This window comes from Rhipicephalus sanguineus, chromosome 4, assembly GCF_013339695.2.
Source record: "Rhipicephalus sanguineus isolate Rsan-2018 chromosome 4, BIME_Rsan_1.4, whole genome shotgun sequence".
In the NCBI taxonomy this organism is placed as follows: domain Eukaryota; kingdom Metazoa; phylum Arthropoda; class Arachnida; order Ixodida; family Ixodidae; genus Rhipicephalus; species Rhipicephalus sanguineus.
The window spans coordinates 127422993-127449803 of NC_051179.1; the positions used below are offsets into that span (position 1 = coordinate 127422993).

The following is a 26811-nucleotide window of genomic DNA, read 5'->3' on the forward strand; positions in this document are numbered from 1 at the left end:
GCAAACGCGTCAGGGGGAGACAGAAAATTAGGTGGGTAGATGAGATTAAGAAGTTTGTAGGTATAACGTGGCAGCAGAAAGCACAGGACCGGGTTGATTGGCGGAACATGGGAGAGGCTTTTGCCCTGCAATGGGCCTAGACAGGATGATGATGATGATGATGATGATGATGATGATATATATTGCTGCAGTAACGTTTGGGAGCTTCTAAATTTAAATACGCCACCAAACGAAAGAAAGAGTCACCACGCAGTTGGATGAAGGCGGAGTCCCAATACATGCACAATCCTCATACTGCTGTAGCCGAGCATCTAAAGTAGAGAGTGAAGGCTGTTTCAAGAAATATCGCCGACTAAGGACTTTACACTTTAGATGTCTTTTGGAATAAATCTTGACGTTTATTGCCATGTGAACAAGGACATATGCAAAACAGAAGAGCGAGCGTAGTTTTGTGCGAAAAGTGTACGTGCACTTTTAACACAATCACATGCAATTATAGAGGTGGAAATGAATTGAGAAGTGGCTTGAACATTTAACCCTCATAGCAGTTGTGAACAAATCTACACCATTGCAACTTGGGAACCAATAAACATCTGATCAGGGTGTCGGAACGAAATGTTTTTCGTTTCGGTTTTAGTTTGGTTCCGACGCAAAAAGTTCCGTTCCGTTTCTGTTCCGGAACGAAAAAAAAAATGTTCCGTAACGGCACGTAACGGTATTTCTTATGCAAAAATTTGAAGTTAAGGTAATCATAAAAAACATATGATTTGTGATGTAGTTACTTTCCCTCCTCTTAAGAAAGTGGGACAAGAGTAAAACACTTTCTGCAGAGGAGCGGAAATAACTGTACCACGAATTCCTACCAACTAGCACAAACCAGTATTAATTTCAAAGTCATAGTATTTATTTTCTCAAAAGGCAAACACGAATTTTTTAGTGGGCTCAATGCTTTGAGTCAAAGGAGTGAGCACGATCTCAGAAGCAGCACGTCATTGAGTGTACTCTCTGATGTGCGAGACCGCTGTCCTGATAAAAAAGATCGCCAGGCCTGCGCGGAACACGCAGCACAGTCACAGCCAAAGCTGGAAGAGGGGACTTAGTAGAGCCCGTTGTATTGTCTGTTGGGGCAACTAATACAAGTACACATGTAAGGTACCCACTATGCCATAAATAATCGTAATTTTTCTGCAGTAGCCAAGTTTCCACTAGGTCATTTTGCGTCATTCTTCGGAAAATCGTGGCACCCGCTACACACCTGTAAGGCATTATGGGCACTTTGTGCTGTGGCCGATGATGATGAATTATGGCTGAGCACTTTGCAGTGGGTGCGAAGCAGTGTTGCGGCATGGGCGCCTCCATTCCATTCCAATGCCATTCCGGGGAATTAGAACTTACCGCAATTCCATTCCTTTCAATTGCTCGGAATGAAAAAACTTCGCCCATTCCCACTCCTGGAATAGCCTAGCAGTTAATTCCGTTCCTGTAATTCCTCAACGTAGGAAAGACACCTTGATAGTTTTATCGGGTTAAGAATGAACGCCCCATAAAGCTGATGTTCATCAGATGCATTAAGAACTGCAAAAAGTACGCAAAACACGTTACCAAGGCCGAGGGATATTAGCTTAGTGACATATCTCGTGCAGTATAACCACCCTACTAATTCCCATAGGGGCAGTCCTCCCGCTACTTACAGTATTTGCATGGTTAGCATGTTTGAACGAATGGTGATGTTTTATATATATTGTTTAAGCTTAAATGTGTTAATACTAAAATGACGACATAGCGTATTTTTATGCTGAAAAAAGATGTATTCAAGAAGACTAAGCAGTTTTGCCACGCGCCTGGAGTGATCGTGAATATGGAGAAACTAAGATTTGGTTAATGGGGAACATAACCCTCCAGATCTGCTGGTATTAGTTGGAACAGTGCACCGCTCGCGCACCTTGTGCCTTTCCATCGAATACGGAACACTGGGCCGCACTGCTCGTCAGCATTCACGCTTGTCAAGCGCGCCTCGCAAGCATGGATGGGGTGAGGAGAACTTTCTGTGTTCGCCTAGGTTTGCGCAGGTATGCAATTCCTTGTCGCAAAAGGTTATTTACGTGTGTCAGGTACTAAACTGCTCGTGAGATAAAGATCAGGCTGTGCATAGAGTATCCGGCACTTTCGTGCGGGGGTATCAATGGAAACCAACGCGCAGGGGTAATTTGTTTCTCCCTTCAGTATCTCCTGGGATAATGCATTTGTTTGTACACTAACTTATGCCTTGGTTTGTAGTAGGCGCGTTGCTTATAAATGTGGCGTTCTTGTAATCAGCCAAACCATGTTAAGAATACTGATTTATTGTTAAATTCGAGGCTCTTACTTACTAATGTTTGAAGTTTGAAAAACAGCACGTAGGGACGAAAACGTGCTCTATTTTCGGAAAAAGACGTAATTCCATTCCCATTCCATTCCGTGCGAAAGGCTCTTAATGCCATTCCCATTACATTCCTCCAAGCTTTGTCCCCATTCCATTGCGGGGTCGCGAAAATGTGGAATGATTCCGGAGTCATTCCAATTCAGGAGTGGCAACTCCGCAACACTGGCGGGAAGCATTAAACCACACACTCTTTGCGCTATTAACATTGTGTGATTACTGGTTGTTATTTTACTTTTCTGCCACGCTATATTACATATCTTAACACGATTCCTTGTCCGACATGACGCGTGTATAGAATATTTTTGCGAAGGAGTTACAAGCACCAGCGTGGCCCTGTGGTGGAATACCCGACTGCCACGCTGATGGCGCTGGTTAAAATCACATCGGATCTTAGACATTTGTTTCTCATTTGATTTTTTCTTATTTCACGCGATAGCGGTCACGGACACCGGCGGCGGCGGACAACTATGGCGCCAAATTCAGGTGTTGTGATCTCATAACAGCTTTCGCTGTAACAAACTTCTGCGCCGACGATGCCCTCTCCACTTTGGCCTGCGTGACAGGCGCGAAAAAGTCCACTTGCGTTAATATAAACATCTCTGGTTGCCACTGTTTTTGTTTCTCGCCTAATTGCAACACATCTTTGAGTCAGAATTCCTGCCTGAGGTACGCGCTAATACTGTACTCTGAGATATGCTCACATTGCATGAGCTCAGTTGTTCAGGATTGCGAAGTTTTCTTGTGAACCGAAAAACGATTGAAAAAATTTCGGTTTCACTCCGGAACCAATTAATAGATCAAATTTCGGTTACGTTTTCGTTCCGGTGAAAAATATCGTTTTTTTCGTTTTCGGTTTTCGTTCCGTTCCGACACACTGCATCTGATAATAAGTTTTAAGTGCGTCGTATTTGCATTATTCTTTCATTATTGCCGGATTTTGGTGATCACTGCGGCAGGTTTTGCATGGGTCATAACGGATGAACAGAAAAACGGGCTTCAAAATTACTCATGCTTGAATTTGTCAACCTCATCTTCAAAAACAACGAAAACCTTCAAAGTTCGCGATTTTTTCTTCAGCTTACTCAAACTATCCCGAAGCAATCTTAATAGTGGATGTGGTTTTCAGGAAAGTGTTTTTTCGTACAAAAATGTTTAGCGGTGAAATAGACTTAAATCTTCGCGAAAAAAATTGTGAAATCAGAGAACATGTGCGATTTATCACACGTATTTTTTGTACTGAGGCGGTCCAAGTAAAAATCCTCATTATACGGCGTGTGATAGAAGACTTCATGGCTAAGTAAGGAAGAAAGTCTAATCGAATCACTTTTGTCTTTTAAGGAAGAAAATAATTTTTGAATTTGACCCTCTGATCGCACCCTGCATTTCTTTCTGTTGCCACTTCGCTGCAATGCACGTGGTCGGCGTTGCACCTGACACTCGTCACAGGAGGCGTCAAGACGCGAGATGTATGTCAGCGGCTCGTGAGCACCCAAAAGTCTTGTCGCCTTCATGTCAAGGCTACGAGTAATGAATTCGCTTTACATTGTGAGCTCGCTTGGCGGGCCCAGTGGGAAGTATGTACGCCGGACAGCAGATTACGACTTCCTTGGCACATTGTGCTACAGGGTCGTCTGCACAACTAGTATGCACAAGAAAAGGTCTATACAATGTGCGTTATTTCTTTCGTTATGTGCATATTAGTTGTGCAGACGACCCTGTGCATCCAGCAGTACGATGACACCTGCTTCTTTCTTTCCTTGCTTTTTTTTTGCTGATGCCCCATCAACCGAATCATTGTGATTCAACCATTATTTAAAAAATGGAGAGCTATAATTCCTCTGCACAAAGCACTACTGCCAAAAAAAAAAAAAAAAACGTCAACTACAGAGATTATCAAATGGGTGCCGCAGTGCTACAGCTGACCTGCCGAGAACTGGAGGGGGGGCCAGGCCCTCCCTCCCCGAGCCCCCCCCCCCTGACTTTAAGCATTGCACTGCTTACGTTGGGCGATGTTTAGGTGGCTTTTTTCTCGTGATGGAAGTAGGGATTACCCAATTTCTGTGGCCCATATGGAGTACGAGTTTTAGCGTACATGGGACGGACAAATTTTGGTTTCTCGCCACCACAGATAGCCTCGCTGTAAAGAGAACTTGCCACAAGCGCAGTTGAAACAAGTTTCGGCACTGCAGGGAAGCATGCAAGCGCCAGAGTTGAGCGCTCACCAGAATAGGGACCTTACTCACCAGCCAGCAGCAGCGCCGCCTATCAGTCGGATCAGAAAGTATTACACTTTCTTTCCGCCGCTCCTGACAGCGGTTGCAGACTGACTATGATGCACAGGGCCGACGCTGCGGCCGCTATTGGCCGCTGGCGGTCACATGGCCTGATGGCAACTTTTGCTTTTGTTTCTTCGTTCTGGGGCCAAGATGGCAGCGCCCACGAGACGCGAAGCGGGGTAGTTTTGTAGTAGTTGTTTACATTGTGCCACCGTAGAAAAGACGCGTCCCAGGCGCTCGCACCGTCAGCGTGTGCAAGTTTTTCGCATCAGTCGTCCCTCTTATCGTATCTTATCAACGTCCCCAGCCCATGTTTATGATTTACGCTTCAAAAAAGAGCTGCCGGACGGAGAACTTCGTCTCATCACCATGCCTGCCTATTGCTCTGACGGCCGAAACGATGTAAGTAGTGTTTCGGAACTTCCTACGTGAGAAAAAAAAAACAAAAAACGAGCTACTCAGTGAACTACTGCTGTGAGAGCAAGCAGTTTGAAGCATTCGTGAAACATTGTACTCTCTTCAAACCATTGTCCTGACAGTGACAACCATCAGAGTTTATCGCTAATCCGTGTAATGAGAATTCCGGTAAAATCTGCTGCTCGTATAACGTGTGCTGTCATCGACCTTTGTTCACGAACGGAATGAAAGGCAGGCTCCGATGGCAACATTCTCGAAGGAAAGAAAACAGCAGGTGTTATATCCTATGTTGAAGCCTAATGTGCCCCACTAAGAAAAAAAAATTGCGATTGGTGTAGTTCAAAATTCCGCGCTAAATGCATCTGCACTACTGTGAAACATGAGGAAGTGCGTAGCACGGCCGCCTAGTGATTCCCGTTCGTGAAGTTCCCACTGCTCCGTTTACCGAACCGTCGATGCCGTCAATGTTTGAGGTAAGCTTACAGGATTTCGCCGGCACGAGTAGGATGTTGTTAGGGAGATTCGCAAACTCGGTGTGCGTGTTGTGCAACTTGCGCGCTACTTTTTGCTGTGCTTTATCGACTTCCTGCTTGTTGCTCAGTCGAAATACGTGTTGTCCGTAGCGAGTTCCGTCAGGTTATGGTCAGGTTGTTTCCTCTGAAGTACAGTAGTTGTGTACTGTGTAGTGGCTAGGAAGGTTTACCTGCAGTCGTGGGCGCGCTCTCTGGGCGGAAAGCGTTTTCGATACAATCGGCAGATGGCGCGGCAGCCCGCAGGCGAGCTTCGTTCGCGAGGGCGCGTGCTTCCGCTCTTTTCAATGAAAGGAAGCTTTATGGCTGCGATACAACCTCGTTGCGTTCGTCAAATTTTGTGCTAATATATTGCAAAACCAGCAAGAAGAAAAAAAAAAACACGTGAGCCTCTGAGGGTATGGTTAGCTTTTCCAAGCAGCATGCTGGCGCTGTACATTGATTGAGCGCAGAATTAAGCGATCGAGGTGCAAGTGTTGTGGAATGCAGTGTGCACAGTTCCCTTTTTTTTTTGTTAGAACCATAATAATAACAACAAGTGTCACAATACATATTCGCCTGAGCGGTTCTTTTGTTCTTACTGACACTGTAACATTTTCAGACGTTCTCGTGTTTCGAAGCCGCGTAGGTTCTTATTGCGCGACTCACAACTTTGTGAAAAAGTGTAGAACTGGTGAGTGCATGCTACTTTAAACTATCCCCATTAAGCCTTCGCCTGTATTCCGTACAGCCGAATGATTCTAGTTCACAGCAAAAACTAAAAAAAGTTCCAACAAACTCTCAGTTAAAATTAATAAGTTAAATGTCATTTATATTCCGCGAAGCCGACTTAAAACAGCGCTAAAACCTGAAAAACCTGCAGTATTCACTGTGTGTTCAGAGAGCCATTCTTATCCAAAATTCTCCATCTGCAAAAAATCAAGTCACAGTTAGGTGAGCTGCATGTGCAGTCATTGATAACTCAACTCCCAAATCTAATTGAGGAGTTATTGAGGCGTATATCTGGAAATCGTATAGTGCGATCATGTATGGTTCGAAATCATATAGTATTCGAAAATCGTACAGTTCGAACGGTGTCGCGAGAGCTCAAGAAGGCTGAGAGCTCAATAAGGCAAATGCTGACTTTAAACCAAAATCTTATTGAAATACGCAGATTCAAATGTTCTGCGCATGCATTTGAATAAAATTTTAGTTGAGAGCCGGCGTGTCAGTGTGTTCTCGGTGATTTCGTCTTATTTCCCGGCGCCCTTTCATGAATATGAATCCACACCAACTGAGCGAATCGTCAGTCCTTTTAGCATGAAAATTACAGACTGTTGCAGTATTAGTTCTTGGCATTTACTACACTTTGCCCGTTCTTTCTTTTTGCGAGCGTTGTGTGCATAAGGTACGTGTGCTTGATTTACAGTATGGCTAATACGGCCTTCATGTTCTTGATGATCGCATCGTTTCCATACACGAGGCAGAATATTGTGAGACGCAGTTTAATTCTTGTCTTTCAAATTCTGTTTTGAGGGTCAGTGGTAAATGCATATGGGTTGAAGATCATCCACAATTTGCCAGACGTTTGGCATGTGCGCACTCATCCGCTTTTTGTGTGATCTTGATTTTTGTCCGCAAATGTTCTTCTCATGTTGTTTGTGTGGCTGCATTCTAAGACAGTGGTATTGTGTTAGATCTAGTCTCGCTTGGACATATTGACTTTGTTGTGGCGGAAATGTTAGCAGAGAAGACATATTTTTGGTACGACATTTTTTTCATATTTTATCTGAATATACCTTTTTATAGCTTTTTTTTTTGGTGTTCGAAGATAATATGACATTATTATAAGTTCGGTATTTACGAAAGATGACCGACACGTTGTACTGCATTTTTCCCGCGTTCCACACATGTATTGTCCCAATCATTTAACTTACTTCCGTTTATTAAGTTACGTGCGCTTTAAACTTAATTTTATGGATATTTCATTCTGTGTTGAGCATTCCATCCAGGTGGCTTTACCTTTTCGGGGTGCCCCGCCACGGTGGTCTAGTGGTTATGGAGCTCGACTGTTGATCCGAAGGTCGCGGGATCAAATCCCGGCCACGGCGGCTGCATTTTCGATCGAGGCGAAAATGTTTGAGGCCCGTGTACTTAGATTTAGATGCACGTTAAAGAACCCCAGGTGGTCGACATTTCCGGAGCCCTCCACTACGGTGTCTCTCATAATCCTATCGTGGTTTGGGACGTTAAACACCACATAATATTATAATCTCCCTGCCGCGTCCTATTTGATCGTAGAACTAAACTTGGGCATGGAGCCGCCACGCGCGTCATACGACCACAGCGTACTTGAAGCGCAAGAAGCTGAGCTTCCACGGACCTAATAATAATTTGACTCAGCAGACGCACGGTCTGCAACGTCACTCCGCTAAATTCAATGGTGGCAAGTATTAAAGCACCTCGGCAGTGGATAAGGTACAATAAATCACTCGTATGCTAACTTGTTGTGGCGTACCTCGGTAATTTTTGCTAACACCCTCATTTATTTAGCCGTGCAGCAACCACGTGGATCTCGTGCTAACGAATTGTTAGCGCACAGCATAAAACATGCTTCGTACATCAGCGTTATCCTTTTGAAACATCGTCTTTCAGTATCAGCGGATCAGCTGGTCGTTTGATCAACAAATGTCTCAATGTTCACTTAATGCAGCACACAGGCATGGTACATACTGTTGTGACTCGCTACAACAGCGTTTCTAACACATTTCGTCCTATTAACTTCAATGGCATTGAAAGTTTAGAACTTCATAGAGAAAGCTAGCACGCAATATAACCAACGTTTGAACAAAAACAGACACCCAAAGGAGCGCTGTTTGCGCTTTTCGAAACAATGCAGATGCCTCTTTCCTTTTGCTAGCGCAAGGAACAGTATATGCGAAAACCAACAGCGAATCCCAGCCATGACGGCTATATGTCAACGAACGCATCGCAATAGACGACTTCATAGTTTCGGATAGCGAATGAAACACTCAGGCAACGTAAATGCATGTCGGCTCACCTTTTTTGCGCACGGTTCGCAAAACACGGTCTCTCCACTTATCCTGTACCATGGCGAGTTATGCGTCCACTCTCGAATCAACACACTCCTTGGTGTCTTCCTCTTCGGCATGGCTGAGAAGGGCAGAGCAGTAGCAGATATCCAGACTGCTAAAAGTGAGATGCCTTCTACTGGCCTGGCCGAATCGCGTAGAGCCAATTTCAACCCAGACCACCCAACGACATCAACAGCAGCAGAACTTGCCGCTCTTCGCGCTGCACTTTGTGTAGTCAACCGTGAACAGCCCCAACGATGGTCAGTCTTCTGCGATTCGAAGGCAGCCCTGCAATCTTTGCTATCAGCCCTGCGACACGGACCATACGAGCAGTTGGTCTTCGAGGTTAGATATCTCCTCCATACTTCGTTAGAGAAAGGACACCACGTGACATTTCAGTGGCTGCCAAGTCACTGCGGCCTGATAGGCAATGAACACGCCGACAATGCTGCTCGATCAGCTCTTCAAGGTGACAGGATCGAGACGATACCCCTATCAAGGACCGATGCTGCTAGCCAAATTCGAGTGGCTGCACAAGAAATGACTTCCTCCACTTATAATACAGCAAGCAGACTGCACAACCACCACCGCCACTGCCCGACCAATCTGCGTCTTCAGACACCTACGGGACTACGCCGAAATGATGCCACTCTGCTTTGCCGTTTAAGGCTAAGAGTGGCTTTCACAAAGTCATTCTCCTTTCGAATCCAAATGGCTGACAACCCGTTTTGTGACAACTGTGGTAGCGAGGAGACACTACAGCACATCTTCTGCGACTGTCCTCGCTACAATGCGCAGAAAAAATCCCTCGCAGTCGCTCTTGCTCGCATAGATCCCAGACCGATGACGGCAGAAGCCATTCTGGAATGTCGTCCTGATAGGTCATCGCGGGTGAAGGCGACGAAGGCAGTGCTCAACTTCTTGAAGGCATCAGACCTGCACCGTTGGTTATAGACTAACGTCGTTATGATGACCGTGAGATGTGTGTGACTTTTTGTGCGTGCGTGCTCTCCTTCTCTCTCTCTCTCTATCTTTATATCTCCCCTATCCCTTCCCCCAGTGTAGGGTAGCATACCGGTCCTTCTAGACTGGTTAACATCCCTGCCTTTCCTTTCTCTCCTTCTCCTTCCTTCCTTCAACCCTGGCGGTGAACATATCAAGAAGTAAATTACAAACAAAACAAAAGTTGCGTACACATCACTTCTTGTTGCGATAGCAATTATATGGACCCTCTCGGCGGGTTTTCGCCGCGGCGTCATGTTAGGTATAAAGTCCAAATCGATAGCATGGTCTACCCTTCGGTAAAAGCATGCGAGCGTGGGCGACGAACCTGGCGGAAGCAAAGATGAAACGAGCCGGCCGTTTCCGTGGCACGGAGGGCGCATGCGATAGCATCATCAAGACTGCAAGGTCTGCGCGTCGATTGCTCCTCTACCAGAGAGCAAACGACTTTCCTCTGCCGAAGGAGCATGGGCGCCGGATGAGGAGGGGGGGGAGATGTTGTCACCGTACGAGCAGCAAGTGTGAACTTTAGAAGAATTGACATTTGGGCAAGTTGGAATTGGTTATGCATTTCGAAAGGGGCAGAGCGAAAACGAGGACGCGAGAAGTACTACACGCATTTTATATTTTGGAAACAGATTACACAACTCCTGTGTCAGTGTAAGCGCGGCCGCTGCGGTTACGGGTGAGATGGCAGGCCGCCCCTCGTGCGTTTCTATGGTTTCGCATTCGCCAACCACTCGCGCCATGTCATCGCGGAGGCGTATATGCTGGCCGGTGTGACCCATCTCACTGCTGCTAGCGGTTGTTTTCCGGGAGTTGGTTGAGCCACAGAAATGGGATATGCTGCTCTGCGTTAAGCTAGAGGACTAGGTTGAACCCCATAGAGTTTTAAAAGGTCAATACTGCCCGGTAACATGAATAACGGTTTCAGCTGCACTTGAAAGCGAAATTTGAGGTTAAATAGTGCTCATATAGGCGCCGTTTTTGAAAATAGGAATTTATAGGCACTTATAGGCTTTTAGGCACGAACCTCAAAAATGGGCATTTTTAGGCACTATAAAAACACTATAAAAGCCCTTCTTAACCTCTAATTCATGCTCATATATCAAAGTGGCACGATAGGAACGCAAGGAACAAAATAGGCATTTGCCTAAGATCCGGTCTCTATACTGATGACTCCTTGCATCTACGAAAGATCTGGCAACGTGGGTGGCTAGTAGTTACTTAGTTAAAAATTCGGCAGATCCCACGTAGTGTGGGAGTCGACGTTACGCGAAGCATGCGGCAGGTAGGTGACCGTGGCGTAACTTCTTTTACTTAGCGACACGTTACAAAATGACGCTAAAGATTTGTATAAATTTTATACGCACAGATATATATGTTGAACAGACGCATATGTGTTATATAACCAGTTGTTTACGGTTGGGTAACGCTGCCAATGGCAACGTGGGTATTACCAACACCAGAAGCTGTAAGCTGATATGTAGTGCTTGTACGTGTCCCGAGAACGCACGCACGTTTCACGAACTCGTGTGCATGTGTGCAAGACGTTCTTGACAGTTCTTGAACAAGGGCATCATCACCGTGATCAGTGAGCACCAGCAGCTGGTCATGACTAGTTATAGGATCCGGTCGTGATCGTGGTGACGATGGGTCCATGTGTAGTGAAGTGTACGGTATAGTAGAGCTGTTGGAATTCGTGGATGCCTCGGTCATTTCGTCGACAAATTGTCTGTCGACAGAGCCGGCGCAATGTCAGAACCTCAAGCCACCCTTCGCGTTGGTGAGGTGGTGAGGTATAGGCCGTCGAGGTTGGTAGGCCTGGATAGTGCTACGTAGACCAACATCAGTGGATGGTGTTTGTCGTATTCGTAGACTGCCTGGGCGTATGTGGCCTACGCGTATGTGCGCGTATGTACGCGTATGGGCGTATGTGGCGTATGTGGCCTACGTAGCCTGGTCTACAAAGCGGCTGTCAATCAATCTGGCATCATCCTCGGTCAGCATGAGGCCATCGCCCAGCCTTGTAAGAAATGAAGAGGACACTGCGTCGTTCTGGTGAATGAAGCGCACTTTACGGTGTAGTGATGTGAATATCATCTGTAACTTTCGTTAGTGTATTCCGAGCAATGCTTCAATATAGCTTGCTGAATCAGGAATACAAACATAATGTTTATTAGACTGCTATAAAAGCGGAGCCAACACTGGAACTACAGACGTTAATCTCATATGACGCCTGTATCGTAGGAGTACACATCGTAGGAGTATCATGTAGTGTTTATTGCTTTTTCGTAAAATTAGATAGCCAGCACCACAACCGCAATTGACGTTGCACCGACATTTCGCCTGCGTAGGCTGTTTTTCCAAACCAGTTTATAGACCTCGTGTGGCTCAGTGGTAGAATACCTGATTGCCACGCAGAATGCTTGGGTTCGATTCCTGCTGGGATCCTAATTTTCATTTTTTCCATTCGTTGAGTCAGCGCTGCCGAAGTTGGTTTTCTTTAACGCTCTAGCATTTAAGTTACCAATGTCTGTTCTCGCCGTTCCTGGGTAGATATAAACTTTCAATCACCTGTGGCGCATACCCGTACACCGCGGCCCGTGGTAAACGGTTATGTGCCACACGTGTCTAGTGGAAAGAATTTGACGACGTACGCGACACGATTTTAACGTTATTCATGTCATGACCCGGCAATCATATTCGTCAAATCCTCTTACCCTCCCATGCAAATTTTGGTCTACACCAAGTTAAGGAGGCGATCATGAGAGCACCCAGACGTAGGCGGCTAGATAGATAGATAGATAGATAGATAGATAGATAGATAGATAGATAGATAGATAGATAGATAGATAGATAGACAGACAGATAGACAGATAGATAGATAGATAGATAGATAGATAGATAGATAGATAGATAGATAGATAGATAGATAGATAGATAGACAGATAGATAGATAGATAGATACGCTCAAAGTGCCAGAGGTTCGCTAAGAAATGTTTAAAACACCAAGTAGACTTTCTGGTTAGTGAAGGCAGCACTTTACGACCTTTACTAACTGCTGGCTAGTAAACAGATTTCGCGAAGGTAGTAAAATACGCTCTAAACTAGTAAATGCAAGCATTTACTAACCATTTACTAACTTTTTTTCTCAGAGTGTAGGGCTTCATTTAACCGCTAGCGCGCTGAAAACGACTGTTACGTTCGTTACAATAGTGTTCAGCGGAAATAAAGTAATCCTACAGATATCACATGTGCTTTCGGTTTTAATTGTTACCGGCACTACAATCGTTATCACGTCCACCAACCAACGTTGTGGGCATGTTTCACGCCAATGGAAGAAGACCGAACGCAGATCTAAAAATTCTGTTTTAAAAATTGCTACCCACTTCCCAGACAAACCACTGCAAGGTTGGACACTTCAGGCGGTACGCTTTCTATTGCGGTACAAAACAGGAAAGCGATGAAGGACGGTAGACAGTACCTTTAATACAAATATACACAACAAGTATTATGCCTTAAAGGCCAACTCCGGTGATTTTTCGAGGTGAATGGATGTCAATAAAATTGGCTGCGTACGTTCCTTTTCACATTCCCGTTATCTATGCCAAATTACAAGCTGGAGAGATACGCAGATTCATTACAAATAAATTTTATTGATTGCCCCGACTCTCCCGACCTCGCTTCCCAGAATTATTGGCAACATTGTGTGCATGACGTCATTTTTGACAAAACGGAAGTGATGGAACCGAGGGGCCACTGAGCGTCTGCTATCCGCAAGGCAACAATCGTGTATGTTTGGCCAGCGCTTCGTTGGCTGGGCGTGCGAATTTCAGTTCCTTGTGGTAGTGCGTGCGATGGGTGGCAAGTGGTGTTGCTTTCTGGGCTGCACACGATTCCCCGTTGGCATTTACAAAACGCTCGCACCTAACGATTACCCTGCGTCTCTATATTAGAGTGTTTTAGCTAGCAATGCCGGTTTACCGCACGGAAAGTGCGGTAGTACTGTACCGGCTAAAGAATGCACATGCGTGAACATTACCGTACGGAAACACTTTCGGTAACATACAGGGTGCACCGTGACCGGGTCTATCGGTATACGGTGATTTGCGCGTCGCGCGAAACAACGTAGCCTAACCTAGTAACGTTGGTGCGAAAGGTGGCTCGTACTTGGCTTATACTAAATTCCTTCGGCCCTACCAACGCGATGTTGAACGCCGCTATTGCCAAACTTATGCACTCTTCCCATAGCAATATTAAGAAGCTTTAGTTAGTCCACAAACTTCTCAGCGATAGCATTTTACGCGATCGTGGCCCTGCAAACTTGAGACGCCTGGACCGGTGGCGCCATCTGGCGGTGGAATGAGCAACCAGGCAAGCAAAGAACTAAACAGGTCTGTTCTACTTCATCGAAGAGGATTGGCGATTTTAGTTGGCCTCCAAATGCATCGGAATCACAGCTGTCATTTTCCGACAGCTCCAAGAAGCTTGTGCACGTGGCACGCTCAGTGACACACAAGATATATTTCCGACAGAATCACCTTTCCCCTGAGCGTCTGCTCTTCACCGCTTTCGCAGCTTTCATACTACACGCTGGCTGGACCGGTGTGCCTTGGATGATTTCCGGCTTTTGCCGACTTATACGTCACGCGAAGACAGTATTCTCGGTTGTGTTTTGGTGTTGCGCTTTTTTGCTCATTTAAAATTATTCTCCAATTTGCCGAGTATTTCTGCTATCGGGCCCGTGACAGGAGCGTCTCGGGAACATAAAAGCGTCATTACTTTCACATAGCCAAAAAATCGCCGTAGTTGACCTTTAAGGGCAAGTCTATGTCGCAAATAATAAAAAAAGATGCGTTAGGTTTCTACAATAGCAATCCTGTGCTTGCAAAGTTCTTTACGCCACCAGATGGCCCCACCTATCCGGCCTCTCACGGTTACGCCTGCAGTAACCCTGAATTACGCTAGCGTAAAGTAGTCTACGGACGAACTAAAATTCACTATTAACGCTACCTGCGTGTTACTTGTCAGCGATGATGTTTATCTATACGCTACTCCACTTTGACAGCTTGTCGTGTCGGCGTGTATCTCACGTGTAATGAAACGACGCAGTCATTCCGCTTTTTCAGCGCTGCCAACAACACAACATGCTGACTGACGAGCACACGTCGAATCGTGCTCTTTCCTTTCGCCTGTCTTTTCTTTGCGATTTGCGTCTTGTAATTTCATGAAATCATTCAAGCGGCGCGACGAAGATTGATCAGGCGTGAAGAGTGAGAGCTTTTCCAGGCGTCGGCGCCACTATAAAAACACTCGAATCGTCGACGTCATCGCTGTGCATCGTCACTCAGGATCGCATGCGCCACACCGAACACGTCACAGTAGTGTCCATGTCGCAGGGTGCTGAAAGCCCCTTTGAGCTTTCGTACGCTCTTTGCCCTCGAAATAAAATAACTTCCAGGTGATGGACGCCATTCAAAATTGGTCAAAAATGCTTATGCATACTGAACAATCGAATGAAGGACACATCTCGAGCTTGAAATTTTATGTCAGTACCCCTTTTAGCGCAGGAGAACGACCACGTAATGTGCCCAGGCAAATCTCATTGAACGTGGGAACCGCAACATCAAGCACATGCTGGTTGAGATCGCGGGGTCACCCAATCGCTCCCAGGGCTACTGTGAACCCGCTAGACTGGCTTTACCCCCGCCACTCTCAACCTTTGAAGGGAGCTGCCAAATGCCGTAGAACATACTCTGCAGGAATGCAGCATGACACTGGTTGCTTCGTCAGCACGCGCTGATTATGCAGCTGGGCTGCGCGTGAAGGTGACGAAGGCTTTGTGCAAAGCGCGACGGAACATGAGCATTGCTCGTGCGGAGCAGAAAGAGCAGTATGAGCGCTCTCATCCGGACGTTCAGTGCAAAGTGGGCGACCTGGTGTTGAAACGCCATCATGTCCTAAGCGATGCCAGTAAGAAATTCTCGTCTTCTCTGTCAACGAAGTGGATAGGACCGTACCGGGTAGGAGATACTGTCTTTTCTCTCGTGTACAAGCTGACGGACTTGACACCAAGGCCGATCAGCGGACCGGTGCATGTCTGCGATCTCAAACCCTACTATGACGGAGGGAACGAGTGGCCCGAGAGGAACGCTGCCCCGCGCCCGCAGGCAGTGGCATCCGAGGGCACGGCTCGACGTACGAGCTCAGGACGACGTTACAACATGCGATCTCGGTAGAAATAACTCTGTCCGGTTCGTAGGGGCTTACTTTACTCTGCGTGATATTGGATGGGACGTTCCTCTGATATCTAGAACGCAACCTTCGAGAGCGAGCACGCGCTTGCTCTTTTGGAGGATAAGAGAGGGGCCAACCAAATTTTCATAGTCGTAGATCACCCATCGGCAGCCGTCCAGCAACAGGCAAGCCAAAATGACCGTTTTCGCGGGCAGCTGCCCGCACTTTGTCAAGTCGTCAACGCAAGCGTCTTACAGCAGAAATCGGCGACACCAAAGACTGCGGCAACACCCAAGGTCAAGGCGAAATGAAAAACAGCAAAACAGCTTCCGGTCCCGAATGGCCTCGGTGTAGAAGAATCCACGGAATCACAGCACAGCCCGACGCAGAGTTGCGGACCCGGCGACCGAACTGCGGAGTGCACCCGCGGCACGAGCATTGTATCCCGCTGCGCGAAGGGGCTGCAGTCGGTAGCCGCAGGCGTCGAGGGAATTTCGACCCCAAAAGCCTTAGAAGAACAAGAGAAACAGAAAGAACAAAGAGCGGGAGGAGCAGCCAAGACGAGGAGAAGCGAGAGGACGAGGCCACAGGAGCAGAGCGGACACCACCTGAGCAACAAGTGGGGAGCCGCTGAGGACGGGTCGGCGCCTTCGTTGCTGCTTTGTGTGCCGATAGTCTCAGAGCAGCGGAGGCGCGCTACACGGAGAAATCTTCAAAAAGAAAAAGGAAGAACCATTCCACCACAAGCGAACCTGTAACATCGGGACTGCCACCAGAATCGAGCTCAAAGCCGGGTGCCCCTTCTCAACAGCACGGGCCCGCGAAGTCCGAGCAAGCGATTGACGCCAAAGGCAGACAAAGGCGTACACGAGCTCAGGCGTACACGGCGTACACGGTCCGAGCTGCCTGGTTTCCTGACGGGCCCCCATCAACTGTTATGTCTGTCCAGTAACATCACTCAGCGGTAACGGTGCGGTGATCTGCGTCTCCGTGTGGCTCCCCCATCGACACGGACGTCGCCGTGTTCCTGGTGGAGTCGCTTAGAAAGCCCCTGATGATAGCGGTCCTCTTTTGTGGCTACCGGGTTAAATTAAGGAGGGGGGGGATGTGGGGTTGCATGCGCAACCCAGTGTCTTTAACGTGGCGCCTCGGCACATGATATTTTTACGCGCGCAGCGGCGAGAGGGATTGCGTTGTAAGGGGGCATTTCGCCGCCCCCGCTGTCATTCGCGCACTGCGCTCATTCTGCAGCCGAGACTCCCCGTTTCTTCCTTCCCCTTTTGTGGGGAGATTTCTCCTCTCAACCCGAGGAACGCGCGTCGCTTTCTCGGGGCAGGAGGTCTCCGTCGGGGTCTTCGGTCTTGGGAGGTGTGACTGACCACATCGGACCCCAGCCGTGAGCAACGCCGCCGCCATCAACCCCTGCAGTGCTCCGGCCATGGAGTGCGAACTACCGCCCCGGACCGGAGTGCAAAATCCACTCGGGGTGAGATGAACAGTTATCATTCCCTCGACGTGTGCTTTATTTGTTTACGGTTGTTTCCCCCAGTAGCGCGGAACACTCCGCCGCTGAGGTGTTCTATTAACTTGATGCGCTATTGTATTTGTTGCAATTGGCAGATATGTATCTGAGGTGAATAAACACCTTCAGTTGAAAGACTTGTCTCTGTACCCACTGGCCTGAAGCCCGCAGCGGTCGCGACTCAACGCGAACCGCGGGATAGGGGGTCACTGCTCTGACTGTTAGGGCTGCTGCGTACAACTAGCTAGAGTGACTGACACTCCGATAGTGCGCGGAGCGATTCAAATGAGGGACAGGTTCGCACGCGCGGCTTGTTGTGTTCATGTTTCATATAAGAACCCCTATAAGCTAAAGCGGAAGGTATCGGTGATCGAGAAAGCGCATCGGTGTCAGAGTGCTTCCTGAATGATCTGTAGACAATGCGAATGTCATATTATTGTAAGAAAAGCGCCCATCGGTCGAGGCGGCCTGACGGATCTTTCAACGAAGAAAGCCAGCAAAGGGCGTGCTGGTCGGTATCAACAGCGAAAGTACAACCATGTATACGTGTGGACGAAATTTGCCGAGAGCCCAATCAATGGTCAAGTACTTCTTTTCTGTAACAGAATATCTCGCTTCTGGCTTCAAGTGCCTCTGGCATATGCGACGACGTACTCGTATTAGCCGTTTTTCAGTTGAGCGAGCGCTGCACCAAGGGCGATGCAGCTAGCGTCCGTATGGATCTCTGCAGCGCTGCGAAACTAATGTCGAAGGATAGGTGATGAAGTAAGTAGGATACGTAGTTGCTCGAAGGCTTCATCGCACGAGGTTCACCAAGCAGTGATTCTGTTGCTAGCGGTAAGCAAATTCGTCAGTGGTGCTATGATGGTTTACAAAATGACCTACAAAGAGCCCGAAATTAGAGCATAGGCCTACAAACCCGCAGAGCGCTTTTGGAGTAGGGGGCTTGGGAAACTCGGGGACGGCACGAAGCTTGGCTCGGTCAGTAAGCACGCCATCTTTCGATAAAACGTCTCCCAATATTGTTGACTTGCGGGCAGTGAAACGGCACTTTTTGGGAGAAGTTTTATCGTTTGGGAGTTTTAAACTTCTCCCAATATTGTTGGAAGCTGGTCAGTACTGTAAATTCGTATAAGCCACCGGTCGTTACAAAAGCCGTCTTCTCGCAGTCACCTTCAACCATCGACTCTCACTAGTAGCCAGAGCGATAATAAGTACTCCACGCCTTGAAAGCAGTCGAGTGCGTTATCTATGCGAGGTGGCGGATAGACGTCTTTACTGGTGATTCTTATTTAGCCGACGGTAATCCACACAGAAGCGTATTAAGCCGTTCTTCTTGTGTACATACCTTAGGAGACGCCCAAGAACTGTCGGAAGGGCGAATGACGCAACGCGGCAGATTTAATCCACTTCTTCATTAATCGCCTGCCGCTCGGCTACCGACACACCGCATATCGCTGGCGTAATGGAGGATCAAAACAAGTGTGGACGCTGTGACCGACATTCGCCGTACGCCCCAAGCGCAGTTGGTCGTAATCAAACAACGAGCGAAAATTCTACAGAAGCGCAAGGACCACGCACCTCCCCCAGATGTCTTACTGCGCCGTACGCCCCAAGCGCGGTTGGTCGTAATAAACGACGAGCGAAAATTCTACACAACCGCAAGGACTCCGCACCTCCCCAGATGTCTTACTGCGATTCATTGCAACACACTGATGACCTGCACAGTCGAGGTAGCGCCATTAGAACACAAACGTAGATCACGCGCACAGCAACAGACGCCCGAGCGTTTCTTCTTCCCCCTCTTCACTACAATTCTTTCAATACTTTCCACCCCTGCAAAGGCCGATTTACAGTATTCAAGTTTCTTTTGAAGTTTAATGAAGTCGATTCACATAATCTTCCAGTATCTGATATTCTATCATGCGTGCCAAATCAAACTGCATAATTAAGTATATAATAGGTTTGATTTGTCTGAGCGAGATTCATGACAATTACAAAAAAGACAAAGCTGAGAATAGCGTCAGAAAAGCGTAAGACCTGGCGATTATGCAGTAGTATAAGTAGTTTCACTGTATCCTTTTAAATACGTCTGAAAAGTACTAATTTTAATAATTGCCATACGTACCCGTTTTGTTGTTCACGTGTCAGTAACTCATATTTTCATACGCTGTTGCAGATTCTTGGACGGCTGCTCTCTGAAGACGGAACCATCAGGTACACGCCAAGACCAAGCGAAAGAGATCACGTAAGAGTGCTTTCATTTCTTTACTCGGCAACAATCTTTAGCGTGATCACCCGCAACAGCACAAGAATATTTATTTCAGGATGACATTGTACCAGAGCCATTACATCACGCAGCACCGAGTCCGGCTAATGAGTCGGGACAAGCTGTAGAAACACCACCAGAGCTAGCGTTTGATCTGGGCCATGTCACCGATAAATCTGTTCAAGTTCGGCTACTAACCTACCACGAAGCATCTCAAGCAAATGAAAAGAAAATTCTGTCAACAAGTGCTACTCAAACAGAGCCTCAAGTTGTTTCTTCAGGTATGTCTCCGCATTTGCTGTGAGATAAAAAAAAGGTCAGTGTTTTGCAGCAAGAGCGAAGCAATGAATGCTATAGCAGCATATCGGGATGTTCTACCAAGTTAGGCCAGGAGCTCTCTCCTTTAGGGGGGGGGGTGTGGTTAATGCTTCTTCAATCGCGTTTATCCCCTTGGAGGGCTGCGGTGAATTAACAGTCTCTTTTTGAAAACAACTTCCCATTTTCCACTTATATTGCAGCCTAATCCATTATATACTTTGGATTGTGATGATGATGTGACCGTGCTAAACTGCTACTTCGGATTAGTTATATTGAAACGTATAAAATTGACTATTCCCTATTTTCACTGCTAGTGTATTGAAATTCGAAACAAAATAATGCATTTCATTGAAACAATTAAATTTCGATCATCAGCGTGAGAAAATTGTTCTTGTCTTGCGAAGTGCTCGTTCAGACTAGGTATGTAACAATGTATACCTTTCTTTTTACATATCTATCTATGCTGAAAGAAACAGTTTTGAAGATAAAAGTTAACGCAATGCTCGGTAGTGGCACTTTGACTTGGCATTGCAAGATGTCAAAATTATTCCTAAGTAACTGTGTAAGTTACTCAAGCATTATCTGGAGAATAAGTGACATTGTATTCCCTCGTATCATTACGCTTTTGTTGACGCAGTATACAGACATTAGCGGCAAACGTGTAAACTGGGGCAGTAATATAATAAGTTCCTTGTGTAATGCACAATAATGTCCTTGTAATTATTAATGCCAAAAACTGTGATGCCATTGTAACTTTTATAATATTTTTCCCTTTATTCATATTCAGCTTGATTCATAAAAACTTCATTCACTGATACTTTATTTCATATGCTGCATGTGTTAGAATATCAAATGGCCCTTTTGTGGCGCAGTGTTTTGTGGATACTTCTAGGCAAAACAAAAGTACAGTAAGTAGTTTAATGGGTATATGGTGCATATTTGAGTTTGAGTTTATTCAACCACGTGACAAGTACATGAAAATACACTGTATACGTGGTTTGGTGCGAAGGGAAAAAAGCTGCATTTCACAGCTTGACTGGCCCCTTGACCCAGAAAAAAACCTAAATTACAAATTAAAAAAAAATTACAAAAATTACAGGCAGCGGAAGGCGACAATACAAAAAGAACACGTATGTGGCCCATGACAGCAAATAATAGAATGACAACTCTGAAATACATACAAAAATATGCATAACAAAGCAATGTATGAAAGAATGAAACTAAATAACCATTACAGAATTCACCCAACATTCATTGACAACACAATCAGCACATCCGATTTAACATTTCAGTTTTAGACAATATACGCAGATTATCAATTGTTAGTTTCCATCTGTTCATCACACTTGGAAGACGGCAACGTATTGTTTCGAATCCATAGTTTGTGCGAGGACATGGTACATGCGAAGTCTCCGTATACCGAGTAAAGCCTGTTTCACATGCGAGCGACCGAGCGGCGGGGCCCACGGCGATCGAGCGGCAGCAGGACGCTCGGATGCGGCTTCGTTTCACATGCACCGCTTTCGCGTGGCGCGCGCCTCTGCGATGCGCAGTGATGGTTGTGGGAAGCGCCCGTTATCCGCGGGTTTCCTTTCTCCGGGCTCGCTTGTTTTGGTGCGCTTGGGTTGCAAGTTTCACCAGCCTTCTACTTCGGTGATCGATTTTCACGCGCCTAAACCTTGAATGACGAAAATGTGCAGTGTATCAGAGTGCATTTAAACAACTTCAGTAGTCACGTTTATTTCTGTTCCAGCTTTCTTTTTTTACCACGCAAGTCATGTTGCACGCACATACACTTGGCCAGGGAAAAGCAAAAGAAAGAATTTGTTTTTGGGGTTTTAAGCTTTCACGGGGCTTTCGGTGGCTTTTGCTCTCGAATGCCGCAAGGCGTTGGTGCGCCGTATGGGCCGGCAAGCGGATGCAAGCGGCCCAGTCGACGATATTGTGGGTTTGTGAAGGAGCTCGTCTTTTTTTTTTTTTGCCTATGGGCATTCTGCAGTAAAGAGGCGGCGGCATTTGTCGTCTTCGGGGTACGTGACCACTAAAAAGAAAAAAGAAAAAGAAAACAGTAAACTATTCGAACGTGCTGTACCAGAGTAGTAAAAAAAAAAAAAACTGAAACATCTGCTGCGAACAAGTGCGGAGTGTCGTAGGTCCCCCTGTCCGGACCTATGTTGGTGTCACGATTAGATAAAAATACAAAAGAACAAAATGACATGTGCAAACGATTTGTCTGCTTTGATGGAAGCGCAGTAGAGAACAACAAAAGGAAAAGAACGCGGCGTTTTCTACACTGCCAGCTCGTTGCAGCGAATGTCGTCTGCTAGGAAACCGAGTCGGAGCGAGTTCCTCCCGGCGCGCGCGGCTGCTCTCGTCTCCATCCCTACAGTCACGTGCTCCTCGCGTCACTGCTCCCCCATTGGTTGACCTTGGGCAGACGCTCTGCCGCTAGCGAATTTTTCCAAATGTTGCGAAGAAGATCGCAGCGTCCTTTGGTCGCCCTTAAAACCTGTTTTCGGGCTCCCGCGACGGCAGCCGCTCCGCTCTTGGAGCAAAATCGCTGCATGTGAAACAGGCTTAAGGCGACTGGCAGGATTTGGTTGCAAGGTGGCCAAAGTGCGTAAAAGGATACTTCCTCTGCGTATTTCTGATTTAAAAGCTGACAGAAGCTGGTATTCGCAATAAGTGGTAATTCTTAAAATTCTATATTTTGCAAATATTGAAGCAGTGTGTGCGTTATAGGATACACCTTCAATGCATCGCAAGGCATTTTTTTTTTGTAACACGACCAGGCTCTTTAAAGTTGCTTTAGAGCCTGTAGACCAGACCAGATGACAATAGTGAAAATGTGAAGAAAAAAGAAGATTGTACACTAACATTTTTTTGTTTCACAGGTAGTATGTTCTGGCATCGACGCAACACACCTCAAACTTTACAAAGTTTGTGACTAATGTGTTCGGCATGGTAATTCCATACCATGTGTTCGTGATAATGGACACCGAGAGTTTTAACTGTTTGAGAAAGTTTAATTTCAACGTTATTAAGTATTAGTTTGTGAGACGTTTCAAATGACCTGGTTTTCGCACGGAACAGCACAGCCTTGCTTTTAGAGCAATTAATGTGTAGAGAATTTGCCACAGTCCAGGCATATATTTTATTTAGTATTTCATTAGCAGAAACAATGAGGTCATCAGCCGTTTCCCCAGAAAAAAAAAATATGCTGGTATCGTCCGCGTAGATTACATATTCTAAAGAGCTGTCAATATGTACAATATCGTTCATAGAAATTTTAAATAATAGGGGTCCCAAAATGCTACCTTGATGTACACCATTCTTAACGTTCATGGCTGATGATAGCTCTCGAGCGATTGATACACACTGTTTCCTATTAGATAAGTAGCTTCTTATTAAAGCTAAAACGGTACCGCGAACGCCATAACAGTGAAGTTTTTCTAGCATAATATCATGGTTTATTCTATTGAATGCTTTGGAGAAATCTGGAAATATTCCTAGGGTAAGTTTTTTTGCTTCTATATTTCTTAGAATCAATTCCTTTTGGTATAGTAAGGCACTTTCAGTTGAGAGGCCTGACTGAAAACCGAACTGTGACGGCGTAATAATGTTTTGTTTATTAAAGAACTTAGACAACCGAATGAAAATAAGTTTTTCACATCCCATCCCTTCCCATTCAAAAACAATTTACACTTTATATAGAGAATCGGAATGACATCTGAATCGAATTATATTTTTTGACAACCTGGTGTTCGCATGTATAAAGCATAGTACTTATGTGCTGCAAGGTGGGAATGTTGGTGAAATATGCTGTTTCGGTGCACTACGGCATAACGGTAGCTTTGATTTTGGTGAGGCAATGTGATCATCTGCTTCACATGCATGTGTAGCAACCATGATGTTAACCGCTGCCGCCGCCCAGTTCCATATAGTGTATGACACATAAATTTCATTACCTTTGTGTGTTCTTGATGGCTCTGCAGATTCCCTGTCTTTTGCGTCTCTGGAACGGTCTTCTTCATTGGAGCCTGTACGACCTCGACTGCATTCCTGCCAGCAGTGCACCTATGTGACACATAATAAGTCATATATGAGCAGACACCTTCGGATGCACAGAGGCGAACGCTCCTTCCAGTGCAACCTGTGTCCAGCTGCATTCACTCAGAACTCCAACCTGGTGGCTCACATGCGCAATCACACAGGAGAGCGTCCCTTTTCCTGTGTCCACTGCAATGCATCCTATACGCGGAAGCATACCCTCTATGTCCATATGCGCACTCACACAGGAGAGCGCCCCTTTTCCTGTGCCCACTGCAAGGCATCCTTTTCGCGGAAAGACTACCTCAGTGACCACATGCGCATTCACACAGGAGATCGTCCCTTTTCTTGTGTCCGCTGCAGTGCATCGTTTTCGCGGAAAGACACCCTCAATGGCCACATGCGCACTCACAATGGAGAGCGTCCATTTTCCTGTGTCCACTGCAATGCATCGTTCGCGATGGAAACCAGCCTCGTGACGCACATGCGCATTCACACAGGAGAACGTCCCTTCTCCTGCGTGCACTGCCATGCAACCTTCGTGCAGAAAAAGAACCTCGTGAGACACGTCCGCAAGCACACAGGAGAGCGTTGCTTTTCCTGTGCCCACTGCAGTGCATCGTTTGTGACTAAGCACTACCTTGTTCAGCACCTGCGCACTCACACAGGAGAGCGTCCTTTCGCCTGTGACCACTGCGATGCATCCTTTTTGCGGAAAGCGAGCCTCGTGATGCACATGCGCACTCACACAGGAGAGCGTCCCTTCTGCTGCGTCCACTGCAATGCATCATTTTCGCGGAAAAACTGTCTCGTGATGCACATCCGTACTCACACAGGAGAGCGTCCCTACTCGTGCGTCCACTGCAGTGCATCTTTTTCACAAAAACACCGGCTCACGCACCACATGTCCAGCCGTCATGAAAAGAAGAAGACATAAATGTGAGGGGCCTACGGGCTTACCTTAAAGAAAAGGAGGTGTGGCCGAGAGGGCAGAGTTTGTTGATTAAAAGTTTGGTTTAAAGGGACTCTCCAGAGACTGTTCAGACCAATGAGAAAGATTAAGTCATAGGGTTTTGTGCTGTCCTTTGTCGCATCAAAGTACCTAATGTTTAGAGGGTTGATTTCAAAGTCCTTTTTTCACTGTTCGCTGGAGAACATCCCAAATGAAAACTGCATCACAACAATCAATAAAATAGTGATGAATAGTCTCGGGCTTTTTGTACAATCTGCAATTTACGTCCCAGGGAACAAATTGTCCTTTAGTGCTTTGCCATGTCATGACAGGAAGCCATGTCATTTTAAAAAGAAACTCTTTGTTCCTGGAGACGCACATTTTTTTTTTTTAACTCGAGTTAGTACATCAGAAAACTGACGATTTCCAAATGTGGCCCGATATAGTGAGATCGGAAAGCATACATGAATAGCACTTTTCACGAACTCCTTTCGGCTTGCGCTAAATAAATAGGTTGTTGAAAACGTTGTCTGCAGAAATAGTAGAGCATCCACAATTTCTTTTTGCAACCCATAGAGCGAACAATTTTCCTCAAAGGATGACACAATAAGAGATGGTAAATAAAGTGAGAGACGACGTTGAATCATCTCTTGTAGAAAACTATGTGCCACATCGCGAGAGTAAATAAAATGGGCAACTAATTGCCATATAAACAAATGCGCAAGGCCAACACCACCCCTTTCAAGTGGAAGGAACAAGCTATCTATCCTCATCGGCTCCCAAGTAGAGCGCCACGAAGCGGGCGAATATCTTATGAACTATACTTTTTCTGGCACAATGAAGGACTTGAAACACATAAATTAGTTTGGCAGCTAAAAATACATTGCAGACTTTTGCCCTCGCAAAGATGGAGAGTTCTCTTCCACCCCAAGCCTCAGATGCATGGCGAAGCTTTATGCCACAATCAGACCAGTGTGCGTTACTGTTGCGGAATTGATCAAGGGGAACGCCATGATAACGTGAAGTACCCATGTCCCAACTAATATCGGCATACTGCGATGGAGTGACTGCCCATTGACCAAACCAAAATCCTTGGGATTTATCAAAATTAACGGATGCACCAGTAACTGCACAAAATGATTGTGTTAAACACATTTCTTATCACACTTTTCTTATCTGAACATAGAAATGCAACGTCATCGGCATAACCAAGGACTTCTACGGATGGTGCGCCATAACTGAAACCTATGACCGTATCCTGAGTAATGGCACTGTGACACAACGGTTCGAGATAAAAGAGCAAAAAATTCGGCTGATCCCACGCATTGTGGGAATCGGTGTCATGCGAAGCAGGCAGCCAGTATAGTTCTATGCTGCATTTTTTGGACTTGAGCAAAGCGTTACGAGTGTGGATCTACGTGTTTTTATTTTTTTATGGAGGAGTTGTGCGCACATCGTGGGCTCACCAGGCAGGCCGAATAGACTGACGTTTAAATGGCGGTCTAATGGTACGTTTAAATGGTAACTTATGGTCTGACGCAGTATCGGTACTCACGTTAGAGCGCAGACGCCTGCGTTATCGAAATGATGGGCATGCGACGGTGCGATAATGTGAATATCACAAGTAACTTTCTTTAGCTTATACTCCTCCGGGGTCGAGCAACGCTTCAATATAGCTTGCTGAATCATAGGAATACAAAATGTAATGTTGGTTAGAGTGCTATCAAAGCGGAGTCAAC

General features: G+C 46.2%; 1 protein-coding gene across 1 annotated transcript; it reads left to right on the forward strand.

The window, feature by feature from the left end:
• The first annotated feature begins 4850 nt into the window (after positions 1–4850).
• Positions 4851–25318, forward strand: LOC119390656 (gastrula zinc finger protein XlCGF52.1). The gene is made up of 4 exons (XM_049415139.1): positions 4851–5100; positions 19663–19731; positions 19811–20033; positions 24066–25318. Exons 1-4 carry the CDS (start codon positions 5068–5070, stop codon positions 25055–25057), a joined length of 1317 nt encoding a protein of 438 aa, XP_049271096.1. The 5' UTR covers positions 4851–5067; the 3' UTR covers positions 25058–25318.
• The last annotated feature ends 1493 nt before the right edge of the window (positions 25319–26811 follow it).

Bases quoted from the DNA above. Each gene is read 5' to 3' on its own strand.
- LOC119390656 (XM_049415139.1), top strand. From the start codon at position 5,068: ATGCCTGCCTATTGCTCTGACGGCCGAAACGAT. The intron at 19,732-19,810 runs GTAAGAGTGCTT...TATTTATTTCAG, and splicing joins GACCAAGCGAAAGAGATCAC to GATGACATTGTACCAGAGCC. The intron at 20,034-24,065 runs GTATGTCTCCGC...ATGGCTCTGCAG, and splicing joins GCCTCAAGTTGTTTCTTCAG to ATTCCCTGTCTTTTGCGTCT.